General features: G+C 37.9%; 1 protein-coding gene across 2 annotated transcripts in view; it reads left to right on the forward strand.

The window, feature by feature from the left end:
• The first annotated feature begins 996 nt into the window (after nucleotides 1-996).
• STAM2 (signal transducing adaptor molecule 2) overlaps nucleotides 997-15960 on the forward strand; it is a 43089-nt gene continuing 28125 nt past the window's right edge. Inside the window, exon 1 of one of the 2 annotated variants that reach the window (XM_033112594.1) lies at nucleotides 997-1151. In XM_033112594.1, the coding sequence (XP_032968485.1) occupies nucleotides 1112-1151 (40 nt within the window). In that variant the 5' untranslated portion in view covers nucleotides 997-1111. The remainder of the gene's footprint in view (nucleotides 1152-15960) is intronic. The other variant, XM_033112595.1, reaches the window with a different exon arrangement.

Here is a 15960-nt window from a genome sequence, read left to right on the forward strand (position 1 = left end):
CCGCTCCCCATTAGGCACTTAGCGGCCCTCTCGGTTTTTAGACCAACTTGTGCTATCACAGGGCTTGTGTTCAGTAACAGCTATTTAACTTAATGGCTCCAAAGGCATTCACCTAACTTTAGTATATTGTTATAGTTCAACTTTATTATTACTGTGAATCTTACTATGCCTAACGTATAAATTAAATTTTTTTATAGGGATGTATAGTTAAAAACATAGGTACTATCCATGGTTTCAGGTATCCATTCAGGTCTTGGACTGCATCCCCCTTGGATAAAGGGAAGGCAGGAAGGGAGCCTCATTGCTTGTTGGACTCCCAGGGTCCAGCAGTGTTTTCAGGGCGAGAACACGATGGAAAGCAGAAAGTTAGGAGTCCCCACAGAGCCCAGGTAACTTTGACCACCGATTTCCAGAGTGGTTATTCCAGTGGGGTTTAGGCACCAAGGAGAGGGCAAACTATAAGCTCCTGAGAGAAGAGCCAACTCTGCCCACTCTCCAAGCCACCTCTGGGCCAAGGCTCGATCCGTTTCCAGGGCAACAGAACTGTGACGCGAACGGAGTCGCGAATCCATGGCCGCCTCCAGGGATCGGCCTGCAGCTTAGGAACCAACTAAATGACCAAGAACGTGGCCGTCTCAACCAGCAGTCGCACGCCGAAAATCTCAGGATACCGGGGTCCCTTCGGCGCCACCGCCCCCACTGTTAGAGGGTTTCTGGCGTCGCCCAGTACTGGGCGCGACAACTTCCGCCCCGAAGGTCCCCCTCCGCTCCGTGGCTTGCCGGGGTCCTAGCGATGGAAAGGTGGCCGCGGCAGACGCCTGACCTATATGAAATCCTGGGACACGGGCAGCCGCCTTCTCCCGGCGGGAGGCAGCGATAGGGGTGCTGAGAGGATAAGCGCACCTGGTGGGACCTCGCGCCTGGACGGGGAAGGGGGGGCGGCGCGCGGACCCGGAGCTGGCCCGTCAGGCGGGAGTCGGGCAAGCGCGGCGGCGGAAGTGCGAGGACGCGGGCGGAGCCGATCGGTCTAGGAAGCCGCGGCCGCGGGGTCACCGAGCCGGGAGCAGCTGCCCAGCCGGACCTCAGCGACTAAGGCTCGGGCGTCGACAAGATGCCTCTGTTCACCGCCAACCCCTTCGAGCAAGACGTGGGTAAGTGCTGGTTCCGGGGCCCGGGCTGCTGTTTGTCCTGCTAAAAAGTGGGCGGCGGCAACGCGGCACTGGGAAGCCGAAGGGAGAGAAGGGGGACGGCGCCGCTGCCCCTCCTCGGGGAGGGTAACTTAGACTTGTCGCTAGCGGTCTGGAGAGTGCTTCCTACCCACCTGAGGTTGGGGACCCCGAAACGGAGCCATTCCCCTCGCCAAGCGCAGGAATAGGGAAGAAGAACCTGGTGCTTGCTGGAGAGTAATTAAGCAATTGCGGAGTCGATGATAGAAACTTCCTGCTCCATGTAGAACTGGTTAAGCACTCCCTTCCCCTCCCCTTTAGGAGATGACGGAGCAGTGAAGACCCTGCTGTCTAGGGCAGCCCAACGCTAGAGACCTTGACTCGCCCCCATTCAGTAGGAAAAACCTGTTTCACCTCGTGTATATACAAATGCATCCAAGCCCCGATAGCACAGCTTCAGGATTTATGTACAACGCTTGGAAGTGTTATCGGCGGATGGCCCAAGTGCTTACGCGATGTTTTGTCCTAGGGTGTGAAAAGGAAAACTCCAGGGTCTCAAAACAGTCCAGAACAACCAGTATTTTGTTTGTTGGGGTTGTAAGAGCACTGATGTTTCAGTGACTATGGAGTGAGAAAAAGATGGGCAGGGTAAGAGAACGCATTTTGGGCATGAGAATAACAGTAAAAACAAACTGGCTAAGTAAACATTTTTGTAGCAGCAGTTACCGGAACCTTAGGTAGAGTTTTGAGACTTTGTGGAATGAAAAAACGCATGGCTGAAAATTGCCAAAGTCACACAGAATGCTGAACTTCACAGCAGTGAGCCATCTGGTTTTGTACTTACGTTTCTAATTATGAAAAGACTCTAGAAAGTGCCCTGTTTTATGTGATCCCAAAAGTGTGTTCAAAAGTCAAATGTACTATGTTATAAGCCCCTTCCATTCCCAGGGAGCTACAAAATTTTATAAGTATATCTTGATCCGAGGTAGGCTTCAAATATGTATTTCCATAATTTTATTCGACTTGTTTTCTTGGTGGTTTGTTTAAACAGGTGACAGGCATGGATCTAGGAAGCCTGGCGTTGAGGCTCACAGCTTCAGCTTTTGGAGCACCTAATGATGTCTTCCTCTGTTGTAGGGAGACCTGTACTTTTTATTGTTGATGTGAAGACTTTTTGTCCTAGTGAAAGAAAACGGAAGGGGCAAAATAGAATAAGACAAGTGATTTTCAAATTTAGAAACTGTGGAACTCTCTTCAAGGGAAATTTTTCCCAGAAGGCCATTGTTTTCTGGTTGAAAACTTATCAAAGTAGGCCAAATTGCTGTGCCTGTTTTGCTTTTCTAAACCACCTGAGATCCTTGCCTGGTTTAGTGGATCACAATTTAGTACCATTGTAGTAAAAGAGGCACTATTGTTCTGACAAAAAATACTTCTGTGTGTCCATTACTTCAAGGGCAATGCCTTTAACCAAAGCTTCAAGAACTTATTGGTTTACTCTGCTATGACTGATGTCAGAATCCAAAAGTCAGTTTCAGGGTAAAAGAGCAAATTTGATGGAGGCCCGTCTGTAACTTCTTTTAGACAAGTGAATGGAATTAATAGAAAAAGTAGAAAGAAATACTAAGGAGTTCAAATTGGCCCTAAACCTTTATCATAGAAGAAAAATTATGTATTACATTTTTCAGACCTTAAATCTCCTTTTAATTTGAAATAGTTAAGTAATACAAGCAAGTCATTATTTAACTTGAGATGTCTACAGGAACGTTCCTTTGCCATGTCATTTTCTTTTCCCCTACTCTTTGATTCAGTCAGATTTTTATCATTGTTTCTTTTTTATCATTGTTCACCTTTCATTCAACAGACACACATTGAATGTGTCTCAGACATTGTGTTAAGTTCTGGGGACACAAACATTTAACAAATGGACTGAATTCCTGCTTTCAAGGAGGACGCATACACACATAAAAAGATAATTGTAATATAGTGTGATAAATATTGTAGTAGAAATACACAAGATGCTTTCCATGTTCCCTTTATTTAAAACAGTCATTTTTTTTCCTCAAGAGAAGACAGACCTTCAGGCAGACACTTTCTCTGTAAAGATGTTGACACTGTCCACTCCCACCCCCAACCCCCTTTTCTAACAGCACTTCTCCCTGCAGGAAGTAACCTTATCTCTTACTATATGTATGATATGATCATTTTATAATTAAGAGCCTTTAAAGATGAAACCGTGCCTTTGGTGGGTGCAGAGTCTCACCAGAGGGCAAGCAGTATTTCTGACATCATTCATATGGGAAAGAAACCCTTTTCTCAGACTCGGAGAAAAAGCTCTAGTGGGTAAAGATGTCTGGGAAGGGCACCCATAAGTTGACGAATGTATATGACTTGTCCGATGGAAGCAGGCCGAAGGCTGGGAGATAAGCAAGAGTGGCAAGTTCCTATTTTGTTCAAAGCTGAAACCTACAAACCCCGATTGATATGCTAGTATGGTAGCATTAGAGCTCTTTAAATATTTACTGAAGTTCTTAAAATCTGGATTTATTTTTTGTTTTGTTCAATAAAATTCTTTTGAAGCTGTGATGAAAAAAAAAAAAAAAAAGAAAACACACACCTACCCGGCCACTCACCCTGAGCCCCGCATTGTAAAGGATGCAGTATAGGATTCCTGATTTGGAGCCTAGTTCGTACAGCCTTCTTAGGTGATTCCATGGGGAAAGTGAAACATGGGGGACACAGCCACAGTAGGAAGATTTAGTGGTTAGTGTTAAAAGGAATATCATTGCCTTATATGCTGTACCAATTTTTCCAGTCTCACTACATTGGTTCCTGACTTTATGACTTGTCTGTTCTGCTCCCTAACTCCAGTTCATATTTGCATGTCTTTTTTCTCTTTATTCAGTGTCGGCAGGTTCTTGCAAGGTTCTGCCTCAGCCATTTACTGTTCATTGATAGACTTTTGCTTTATTCAGCACCCTTGGTATCTCCTTCCTTAAAGATAAACTTGTGCCTCAAAGCTGAGCTCAAATTCTACCACTACAAAATCTCTGACACAATGGATTGAAGTGTGAACTTTTATCTTAAAAGGAGGCTTTTCCAAGTGAAATTAGGCTTGTATGGGTGTGTCTTTGGTTTGTGTTGTGTTCAGAGAACTCGACAATGAGGTAGCTTGGGGCTTTTATAAGAAACCCTAATATAAAAATAGATATTGACAGCACTTCAATAATACACATCACTTTATATGTTCAAATTTGTAATATTTACATATTTATTAAGTCAATTCTTGAACGCAATGAGGTTCTTATAATCTTTGTAAAAAAAATAAAGTTAGAAATACGTTTGGTTATGGATGAGAAGGATAGCCTTAAAAGCCATTTTTTTCTATACTTTGCTTACATGGTACCAAAAATCCTAATACCTATAGATAGTTACAAATTTTAATTAATGTATCTTGTGACTTGTTAAACTATGAAATACTTTTATCATAAAGTACGGTATATAACAAACTCCTATTCCTCTCAGCCAACTCTGTCAAGTTCTAAATTTTGCCATTTTATTTTTTTAAGAAACATTTAAGATACAATTGAAATTATCTGGTATATTTAGTAGCTATCTGATCCTATGTTTTTTCCTCCCTTCTCAAAGTTAAACACTCTCCAAAAAGGTATGACCCTTGAACAACGTGGGGGTTAGGGGTACCAACCCACCACTCAGTCAAAAATCTTCATATAACCGCCAAAACTTAACTACTAGTAGCCTGCTGTTGACTGGAAGCTTTACTGATAACATAAACAGTCGATTAACACCTTTTGTATGTTATATGTATTACATACTGTGTTCTGAACAGTAAAGTAAGCTAGAGAGAAGGAAATGTTATTTAAAAAATCGTAAGGAAGAGAAAATACACTTACAGTACTATATTGTTTGTTGATACTGTAAATTTATGTCATCTGTTTTAGGCTGTGTCGTTCGTCTGAGTTTTTTCAAATTGTTGATGGAAATAAATCCGCATCTAAATGGACCCAAAGCAGTTCAAACCCATGTTGCTCAAGGGTCAGCTATGTATACTATACATACCAGTAGGGTTTCCGGGCAGGAATTCCTTCCCACCCCGTTCTCTGGAATTTCTTTCCGCTTTCCCGTTCCCGAACCCCGAGAAGAGTTGCTTGGGAAATCGGGAAAATCGGCTTCTTGAACCCAGTAATACCCACAATGGGAAATAAACGTACTAGTCACAATGTATCTCTTAGACATGTTTCCTGTTTATTGCTATCTAAAGTTACATTGGGTTACAATATTACATGCCACCAGACATGCTCCCTCAACAAGAGAATCAGATATCACATGACCCCCTAATTTTAGCGCTTGTAAATCGAGCACATTTGATCATGGAGAACAGACAACAGTTTGTACTTACACAGAGAAATATTTACTTTCACAACCAGGATTTGACTACAAAGTCATCTTCAGATGAACTAAGGAAATCTAACGTAGTTTACCTTAATATGACATTGTAGTCAAATCCTGGGTTGTGAAAATAATTACTTCTCTGTGTAAATACAAACTGTTTTCTGTTCTCCACGATGAATCGTTTTCACAAAGTGACGGCCGGTACCTACCAACCACATTCGATCAGTTTGTTTGCGGCTGACGATTGTGATGAATGCGCGTGTTCTTGGCTCTCTCAGCTGCTGTGGGTAAGTCAGTCTATTTAAAAACAACTTGCACTGCTAGTATTTTATTCCAATATTACAATAATTTCCAATCTCATATCATAATGTTTTGTGGTACTTTTTAGCTATAAATATTTGCTGCACAATATAGGTCTTTCTTAATTTTTTCTTAATGGTTTTAAAGGAAATAAAATTTGAATTGGTTAAACGAAGAAAGAGAGATCTTGTGTCTCTCAGAAAGGACTTGAGCAACGTTAGTTGTCTATATGAGATGGAAGAGGATGAATTTTTTGCCTTGTCAAGTAAGAAGGAAATTGCACGATTGGCAAAGTCATTAATGAAAGACTTTTTAAAGGAACAATTACAGCAAAAGAAGTTCTAAGAGAAGAAATAAAGGATGTCCTTACAGAGAGTTCTGATATTAAATCAGAATCTGATCTGAATTGTGAATTGACTAACGCAATATCAATTTCGACATCAAAGCCTAGCCCTATGCATGCAGACAAAATATTTGCTTCTCTAAGGAAGGAAATAAGCTTATTTGTAGCAACGCATTCTCACTCCCAACTTGAAGATGCTTTTAGACGCATTCATAACAATTCGACCAAGGTCTACAGAAAATGAAAGAAATTTTTCCACATCAAGTATATTTGTGACAAAGCGAAGATCACAATTGTCTCATTGGACAATTAACGCTCTATGATTCTTAAAGTTTCATTTTAAAAAAGATAAAAACTATTTGAAGTATTTTTTAATTTTCAAACAAATAATACTTGCTTTTGTTTTTTATTAATGTTTAATTTAATACATAAAATATTTAAATGATATTGGGAATGTTAATACATTGTGTGATATATGTAAAAACTCACTGTATACTACAAGGTCAGTTAAATAAAGTTTGTATTAATTACATAGTTTATATTTTGAGAAAACCTGAAAAACCCAGCCAAAATGATACAGTAATGACCCCTGTTTAGAGCTCAGGGCAAGAGATGCACTCGTCATGAAATTCCGGTGGACCTCCATTTAGGAAATTTTATTTACTCAAGTTTTGCGTTGTTCTTTTACATATAGGAGTGTCTTAAAACCTCTGAAAGACTGCGCCTGGGGCCACGAATCCTGGTTGCCCTACCTTCTCTACAGCTTTTCTGTTTATTAACATTTACTGTTAACAGCCATTATTACAGATTATTAATGAAAATTAAATAAAAAAGATTGTTTCGGGAATTCTTGAGAATTCTCAGGAAATAAGATTTCCTGTTCTCGATTCCCAAAGGTTCCAAAATGTCGGGAATTTGGAAACCCTACATAGGAGTATACTATATGTATTGTTTTGCATGTTTTTAAACTTCATTAAAATAGTGTCATTTGCAACTTGTCATTCAGCATTTTTTGTGATACTTGTAGCTCTATCTGATGCATTAATTTTAAGAACTGTGTGGTATCTCACTGTACGGATATACCACATTTTGTATCCGTTCTCCTATTAATGGGCATGAAGTTTTTTCCAGTTTTTTGCTATTACAGATAACAAATGAGGTGAAACTTCTTATCCATGTTTTCTTCACATCAGTGATTCTCCAGGGATTGTATCTTTAAGAGGAATTCTACATTCAAACTGTCAGTAGTGCAGAATTGCCCTTCCATGTGTTTGGGGGAAATTTTATTCCCACCAGCAGTGCAAGTGAAGTCCCTGTTCTATATTCTCACTAATGCTGGGTAGTTTCATATTTTAAACTTAATGCCAGTTTGATGGGTATGAAATAGGGCATCGTTTGCATTTCATTTCAGCTTCATTGCTAGCGAAGTTGAGCATCTTTTCATATATTTCTTGGTCATTCCGTTTTCTATTTCTATAAATTGCCTGCTCGTTACTCTTACTCTGTTGGATTATTTTTCTTGTTGATTTTTTGAGTCCCATATACCTTCTTGTCTTTCATTGGTTGTGAGAATTGCTAAAATATATCCCAGTTTGTTGTTTCTTTTTACTTGTTTCTAATGTCTTTTATTGTTAAGAAAATTTAAGTTTTAATTTAGTGATAATCGTCTTTCTCCCTTGATTTTATTTTCCTTGTTTAAGAAAGGCTTCTGTATCCTGAGTTTATAAGGATTTTTGTCATATTTTCTTCTGAAAGTTTTATTAAAGTTTTGATTTTCACAGTTAGGTCTTTAATTTATCTGGACTTGATCTTTGTGTAGAGTTTAATTGAGGATTTGATTGGATGGTCAATTGAAAATAGACAATAATCACTTTGTTTAATCACCATATATTAAATTGTTTATCCTTCCCCTACTAATTTGGAAAACTCACTCCTTCATACAGTAGTTTTCTTTTGTGAGGCCTGTGTCTGTGCTTTCTGTTCTTCTACACTGTTTTCTTTAGCTTTTCTGCATCAATACCACATTGTAATCTCAGTGACCTTTATAGGTGGTAGGCCAAGTCCCCCATCTTGTTTTTCTTCATTTTGATAGTCTTAGCTGTTTGTGACCTTTTTTCTTTCATATGGGTTTATGATCAGATTGGTAAAGTCATAAGAGGGAATTTCTTTTATGCTCTTTAGGGATTTAAAAGAAAACATTGTAATTTACTTTTTGTTTTGTATGAACTGATAATGTTGATATTTAAAAATATGCATGTTTATTCCTTGATAATAACATTTAGTTCTAAGCTTATTTAGATTATAGTTTGAAAGTAAGGCAAGAGGGAAAGAGGATGATTTTTCTACAAGTGAATATACAACTTAATACTATAGCAGTGTACTTAGGTGATCTGTCTCTGTGCTGCTTTCTAGTTCGTTTAAATGAAAGCACCTCAGAGGTGTCCTTCAAGTTAAAAGAGTAGATCTTGATTGTAGGTACGTCGTGTAGACTACCAAACTCTGGTCATTTAGCAACTCTTAGTTCTAACCATCTATCACAGATAGCAAAACAAAACGTAAGGCTATATCATTTCTTTATGTCCTGTTATTTTTTTTTTCCCTCCTTGGTTGTCTTGTGTCCCCAAATCTAACCTTCTCCCTCCCCGACCTTGGTTTTTCATTTTATCTAAGTTATAAAATTTTTAAAAGTATTTTTGCTTAGTCTTTTTCCTGTTTCAAAATAGCCAGTCAGCAACATTTGTCAAACCTCCTTGGGGCAAATATTGTTTCTAGAAACCTGAGACATTTTGGTATTGCCCAAACATGCTTTTCCCTTATCCTTTCCTTTGTAGGACTGGTTTCACACTGGTTTATTGGCACCTTCAGGTCTTCTTTTGGAGTAATAAATATTGGTCCCATCTTCTAGACTACTCTTAACATTTTCTTAATTGACCTATAACTGCTTGTGCTTGTTATAGGCACAAGAGGACTTTCTTTAGTTTCCTTTAGTTAAGGAGTGTTGAAAACTGAAGGTTCCTTGAAGTAGTTACAGTTCTGACTGACCTTTTTTTAAAAAACTTTTATTTGTTTTAAGTGTGTTTTTCCAGGGCCCATCAGCTCCAAGTCAAGTTGTTGTTTCAATCTAGTTGTGGAGGGCGCAGCTCCCACTGGCCCATGTGGCAGTCAAACCAGCAACCTTGTTGTTATGAGCACCGCGCTCTAACCGAGCTAACGGCCGCCCCCGACTGACTTTTAATGCAACCTCAGAAGTTATATTTAATAGGTCTCTTATAAAAAGTATGAAGGGAAATGATGAAGGATTTAAAATTGTTGTTCATAATATCTGTTATTTAATGTCGCTTTTAAATGTTAGCATATAGGATGAAAAATTTTTTCATTAATAAAATTTTTCTGTAACTGAAAACTTGCAAACTCTTTTCTTGGTCAGTAAATACTCTCTTAAGAAGCACTTGTTTATTCTGATTTGCAACATGAGAATTGTAGTGACTCAATTCTCATTCATTTGAACTCAAAGGGAATTTTTTATTATCTGGAGCAGCTTTCTTTTGCTTTCATATCTCGTAAGATGAATTATTTTTACATTCTCTTCTAAAAGCTCTAAAAGAGATCTATCTAGCACATGCAGTGTTTTGGTTTTCGTAGTAGTACTGAGCACTTGAGGTAGAGAGTTGATGGGGAAAATGTTTTTTTTTAAACATTATTACCTTATTAGGCTCTATTATTTTACCTTTGTTGGAAAAAACCAAAATTCAGCTGACTAAATTTGAAGATCTAGTTGGCCTTATTAAATGGTTCATAAAGCAGGCAGCATCTCATCTAGCAAGCAGAGAGGTACTCAGAGGAGTTACACAAAATGGAAGGCGTTTATAGACAGGATGGTAAGGCAAGGAAGTTATTAGTCAAAGAAAAATGAAAGTTCATTGGTGGAAAGTAGACGGAGGGTGACAACTTCTCATTGACTGAACTGTAGCATTTTCCATTGGCTGGCATTGTTGCTGGGAATGAAGAAAATCTTCCTCCTGCTGGCTTAGTAAAGTAGAGACACCTTCCTATTGGTGATGGAAGGTATATCTCTTCCTGGTTTGGGTAATTGACATCGTAGGGTGTGAGAGCTCCGTCTACAGGTCTTCCCAACTCCAATTTTAGTTGAGATTTCCTTTATTAATTTGCACACTTGATAGTGAATAAACGTTTGTATTTGGTATAGTGATTGAACCTCAGAAGGTCAGTGTAACAGGTATCAGACATTGCCCCCTGGAAAATTATTGATATTCTGAACTGGGCATCTCCTTAATTTTTGGGTCATATTACTTCAATATCATGTCAGAAATCTGTCCGTATTTTGTAGTGTAGTTTTAAGCCATTTTAGTGGTATCTCATTGTGGTTTTAATACATATTTATCTGATTACTATTGATGTTAGGCACCACCTTTAAATATATTTATTCACTAAATGAATATCCTCTTTTTTTTAAAGTATTTATTTAGTCTTTCATCCATTTTCCTTTTCACTTAATTTCTACAACTCCTCTTTTAAGTATGGCACCCATTTTAATCTTCATTTTACAAATGAGAACATGGATTCAGGTTTGACTGAGAGCTGAGGTGAACTATAGCTGGATGTAGAGAAAGCAAGTCTTCGTTGTTTACTGGGTGATGTGTGTATTCTACATGTACATACAGAATATGCATAATAATTTCCGCAGCTCTGCGAGGTCATGTGATCACCTGCCTAGCCTAACTGCTTTGGGTTCTCCATCTGTGATGTTTTGGCCATGGTGGTAGCTGCTTTGGAGACTCATTTTTCCTTTCCTCAGCTGTCAGTAGTGTCTTGCACATGACGCTTCCTTATAGGCCTACTGTAGTAAAAATTAGACTTACTACATTGATGCTCCTGCCTTGTTTCCTAATATAAGGGTGCTATGGAAATGAGCATGCCCATTTTCTGGAGTTGGGAGGGGGCATGGCTGTCACCTCACAGGATCATAGAGGGCATCTTGGAAGTATTAAGTCAAGAAGAAAGTGAACTTGCAGGAATATAAAGCTGGCCCTAGACCTTTCTGCCTTTTTAATATATGCTTCACAATGTTCAAAGGCAGTTAAAGGTGATTTGGTGGGTTTTTTCCCTTCCTTTGTCCTATCTACCCTGTACACCCAACTCTCCCAACTCTGCCTAGTCCCCTCAAAAATGTTGGTGGTGACATGTGAAATGAAAAAAAGAGAATCAATCGCTCTTCTGTATTTCGTCACATCAAGAGACTTAAAAACAGGCTGCCAAAAAATGTACACACATTTTGAGAAAGGAAAAAACTATTAAAATGTTATACTCAATATACACCGATAACAAAAGATGAATACAAGTCATGTGTATACATTGTTTTGGTACCCCCGGTAGATGTATTATTAGATGATGTGTAAGTGGAGTTAATCATGGCATTCTGGCTGATCCTTTCCTTATAAAGAAGAGTTGAACTTGGATTTGTCCTATTCAGTATGTTTAAACAGTTCTTACACAGGGAAACTGAAACTGCTTGTTGGGAAGGGTTGCCTTAGCTGTTTTGAATAAAAATTACACTCTAGAGGCAGTTTAGTATAGTATTTAAAATTAGAGGATAGACACTGAGGCATAGTGCCTAGATTGAAATCCCTGTTTTACAATTTACTAGCAGTATGATCTTGTGCTAGTTACTTTTCTGTGTCTCAGTTTCCTCATCTGTAAAATGAGGACTCCTTCATTGGATTGAAGTGTAAGTGGTTTTAGCATATGTAAAATGCTTTGAAGCTGTTAGTTGTTATTGTTGTTTTTTATTAAATTGTTACCTATCATTCCGTACTCAGAGCTGTAAGTAGGTTTTCCTTTAGGAGATAATTAATAGTGTGTTTTAAAGTCAAATTTATTTTGCTGCTTTCCCCAGAGTAAACGGAATATTTGCATCAATAAAAATGTACCCACACAAATCAAAACATTAAATGGGGAGGAAGGCTAAATGAGAAAATGTATGTTAAGCCCAAATACTCTAAAATACTAAGTATGGTCGTTGTCACTGGAGTCAAAGAAACAGGCGAACTATTTATAATCTATCAGGTTGAGGTAGTGGGCATTTAAATATTTTAATTTAAATTTACACAGCAATTGTATGGTCTAGAAATATAATAACAAGTATGTGTCATTATTTTAATAGGATAAACATGTATGGATTACTTATAAACTAGGAAAAATAGGCTCTGCTCCATTTTCAAATAATTATTTAGTTTCTAATGAATTGGTCCAAAGAAAGAACATGTTTACATCTTTAGTAAAAACTGTCAGCTATGGTTGCGTGTGAATGAATTCTACTCATTTACTTGCTTTCCATTTTCTAGTTTATTTCTGCTCTTGAAAAACAAATTTTTTTGCCAGTTTTCCCACTATAATTTTAAGGTATAAAAGTAATTGTTTTCCTTTAAGATCTAAGCATTGCTTTAGCCACATCCCAAGAGGTAAATATGTAGTATCCTAGTCATAATAAATGTTTATATTGCCTTCTATTATAGTCTTAATTATCTATATGTCCTATTGTTAATTTGCATGTGATTGTATTTTATATTTTGTCTAATAAAAATACATTGTATTCAGAGAATATACTGTGTATATAACCCTAGATTATTTCTAGTTTTTGGTAGTTCCATGCACATTTGAAGGAAGATTAAACTCTGCTTTAATGAACAGGAAGTCTTCACTCTACACAATTCCAATATGCATGAATTTAGTTACCATGTTTTAGTTAAATAACACCAATTCCCCAAGAGCAAGCCTTGTAATACCTTGAGCATAGAACCCGGAACCCAGGCAAGCCCACTTAGATTTTTGAACTATAGATCTATGAGCTAAAAACAGGTAGTGTTTTAAAACACTTAATTTGCATTAATTTGTTACAGAACAAGTTTTAAAAATTAATAGATTGAGATTCTGTTCAGTTTTTTATCTTTTTTCTTCTTCAGATTTGATTGTTAGTGACTTTTCTTCATGTTCTCTGTTTCTGTAATCTTCAATCTGCTTTTAAGCTCATCCAGTGAATATTTTTAGTTGAGATGCTATACTTTTCAGTTCTATAAATTCCATTTTTTTAGTTTCCATTTCTCTGCTGAGCTCTCAACCATCTATCTACTCACTCATGACCATCTTTTACTTTAAGTTCTTGAAAAAATATATAGTACCTGCTTTAAAGGTTTTTTTTTCCCTAATTTTAACATTTGGGTTATACAATTATCTTGTTTTTCATTGATTTTATCTTGATTATCGGGCACTTTTTTGCATTTTTAGTAGTTTGTATTATTCTGGTCATTGTAGTTATTTGTAAGGAAGCTCGATTATGTTGTCTTTCTTTAAAGAGTGTTGAGTTTTGTTCTGTCAGGTAGTTATATTTTTGGAGGATCTTTTAGGTTTTTGTCAGGCTTGGTTTTCTTTGTGAGGCAGGCCAACTGTAATACTGAACTAAATTCTGGGGGGCCTTTACTCCCAAGGTGTGGCCTTTTTTGGGTTTCAACTGAATGCCTGAAATGTTCTCTCTTTAGTTGGGTGGAATATTAGTCGGCTTGGCCTGCCGTACTAAATACCATAGAGTAGGTGGCTTAAACAACAGAAATGTATTTTTTCACAGTTGTAGAGACTGGAAGTCCAAGACCAAGGTCTCCGCAGGGTTGGTGTCTGGTCAGGGTTGCAGGTGGCTGGCTGCCTTCTCACTGTGTGCTCACGTGACCTCTGTGCATGCGAGGAGAGACAGCGAGCTTTCTGGGGTCTCTTCTAAGGACACTTAATCCTGCTGGATCAGTGTCCTATCCTGATGATCTCATTTTACCCTAATTAACTTTTCTAAAGACCCAGTCTCCAAATACAGCCACACTGCGGGGTTAGGGCTTCAACATAGGAATTTTGTGGGGACGCAGACATTCAGTCCGTAACACAGGAATTCCAAAGACTCCCAGCGCTAAGCAGCCTTTCAGCCCCAGTGCTCAGAAATCTGGGCTCTGTTTCCCAGCTGCTCTGCTTGAGCTGGTCCTCCTAGTATGGGGACAGGAAAGTGTTCCCAGGCAGAAAGCTGGGGCCATCGTGAGACTCACTTCGTATTTCCCTTCCCTTAAAGATCTCAGACCCGCACTGCCTGTTATTCATTTCTTGAACACAGTTGCCTCATATCTTTTAGCCCGTTTTATACTTGTTTTGGGTACAATAACAGATCTGGTACCAGATACTCCGTTGTGGTTGGAAGCAGATTAGTCATGAATTTTTATTTCCCAACATAGTAGGAGGAATTTTAAAGGTCTCTTGTGAGCATTCTTGTTTTATATAGTTAATTTTTTTATTACTTATAGAGCCTATTTTATTAAAAGTTTTACAGGTAGACTTGAATTCTTTTTAAAGCTCTATGTTGAACATAATGGACTGTGTCGGGGGGTGGGGGGAGCCTTTTTGTTCCTTACAAGTATTGATGGACTGATTCTTTATATTGTTAGAATGTTCCTGAAGTATTTCACTGGGTATTTGAGGTTCTCTATATGCTGTAATCAAAACCTGGTGGTGAAATGTTACGACTTACACCCACCAACCCTGGAAATTTAGCATGTAGGCCCCAGGAGGGCTCTTTTAACTCTCTCACTCTATGCATTTGACACAGGATAATGTGAGATTCGGCTCCAACACTAGGCACAGTGACATGCTGTAAGAGAATGTTCCTTAATTATAATATTTAAAATTTTTTCAGGAGTTTAAAATACTCCTCTAAGCACATAATTTAACTGTTATTTTTCACTTGAAAAATGAAATCGTTTTTGGCAGGCCATTATAAAGTCTTCAGATTTTATACATTTTAAAAAGAGTAATTGTGAGCCCTCTATTTGTAGAGAGTAAACTCCCTACAGTATTCATATCAGGATTTTTCCATTTTCTATAAAATTAAATCAAGTAAAAATATTCTGTTTAGATATTTTTGAAATTATTGGAAGGGTTTTGGGGTATTGAATAGGCTTCACATTTAATTGTATATCACAGGCCAAAATTGTGTGTGTGTGTGTGTGTGTGTGTGTATTTGCACTCATACACATGTGTACTGACAAAATTTGGTAATTAATGATTCTGGCTTCTCAGATAAGAGAGAAAGGATAGATACTTAGATGTTGGAACTACTGCAAATAATTAAAAAAAATATTTTCCTATTTCTGCCTCATCCCTTGTGTTAAATGTGATTCCAGAGTAGACTAAAGATTTATTCGTAAAAGAGAAATGGTGTATATATAAAAGAGAATATAGATGAATATTTAATCTTAAGGTAGTTCTGAACACTGTGCCAAATGATACTATAAAAAAAGCATGATAGATCTGTACAGCAAAAACAAAATACCATCATAAGCAAAGAGAAAATACGAGCATGAAGCTGGCAAGTCATACATCGTAGATGTGATTTGCTCTTTAGACTCAAAAAATGTAGTCATCTGTATATTACTGTACAAGAATTTCTTTGCCTCCCTGTTTTTTTTTTTTTTCTCAGTAATCAAATTTATTTCTTACAGTCCAGAGGCTGGGAAGTCCAAGATCAAGATGCTGGCAGATTTGATGTCTGAATCAGAGAGCCAGCTTTCTGATTTGTAGATAGTCGTCGTCTTCCTGTGTGCTCACATGGCTGCACTGGCTCTGAGATGGCTGTCGGGGGTCACTTTTTTTTTTTATGTCAATTTCAGGTGTACAACTTTATAATACAACGTCTAT

Source organism: Rhinolophus ferrumequinum, chromosome 8 (genome assembly GCF_004115265.2).
Source record: "Rhinolophus ferrumequinum isolate MPI-CBG mRhiFer1 chromosome 8, mRhiFer1_v1.p, whole genome shotgun sequence".
NCBI classification, from domain to species: domain Eukaryota; kingdom Metazoa; phylum Chordata; class Mammalia; order Chiroptera; family Rhinolophidae; genus Rhinolophus; species Rhinolophus ferrumequinum.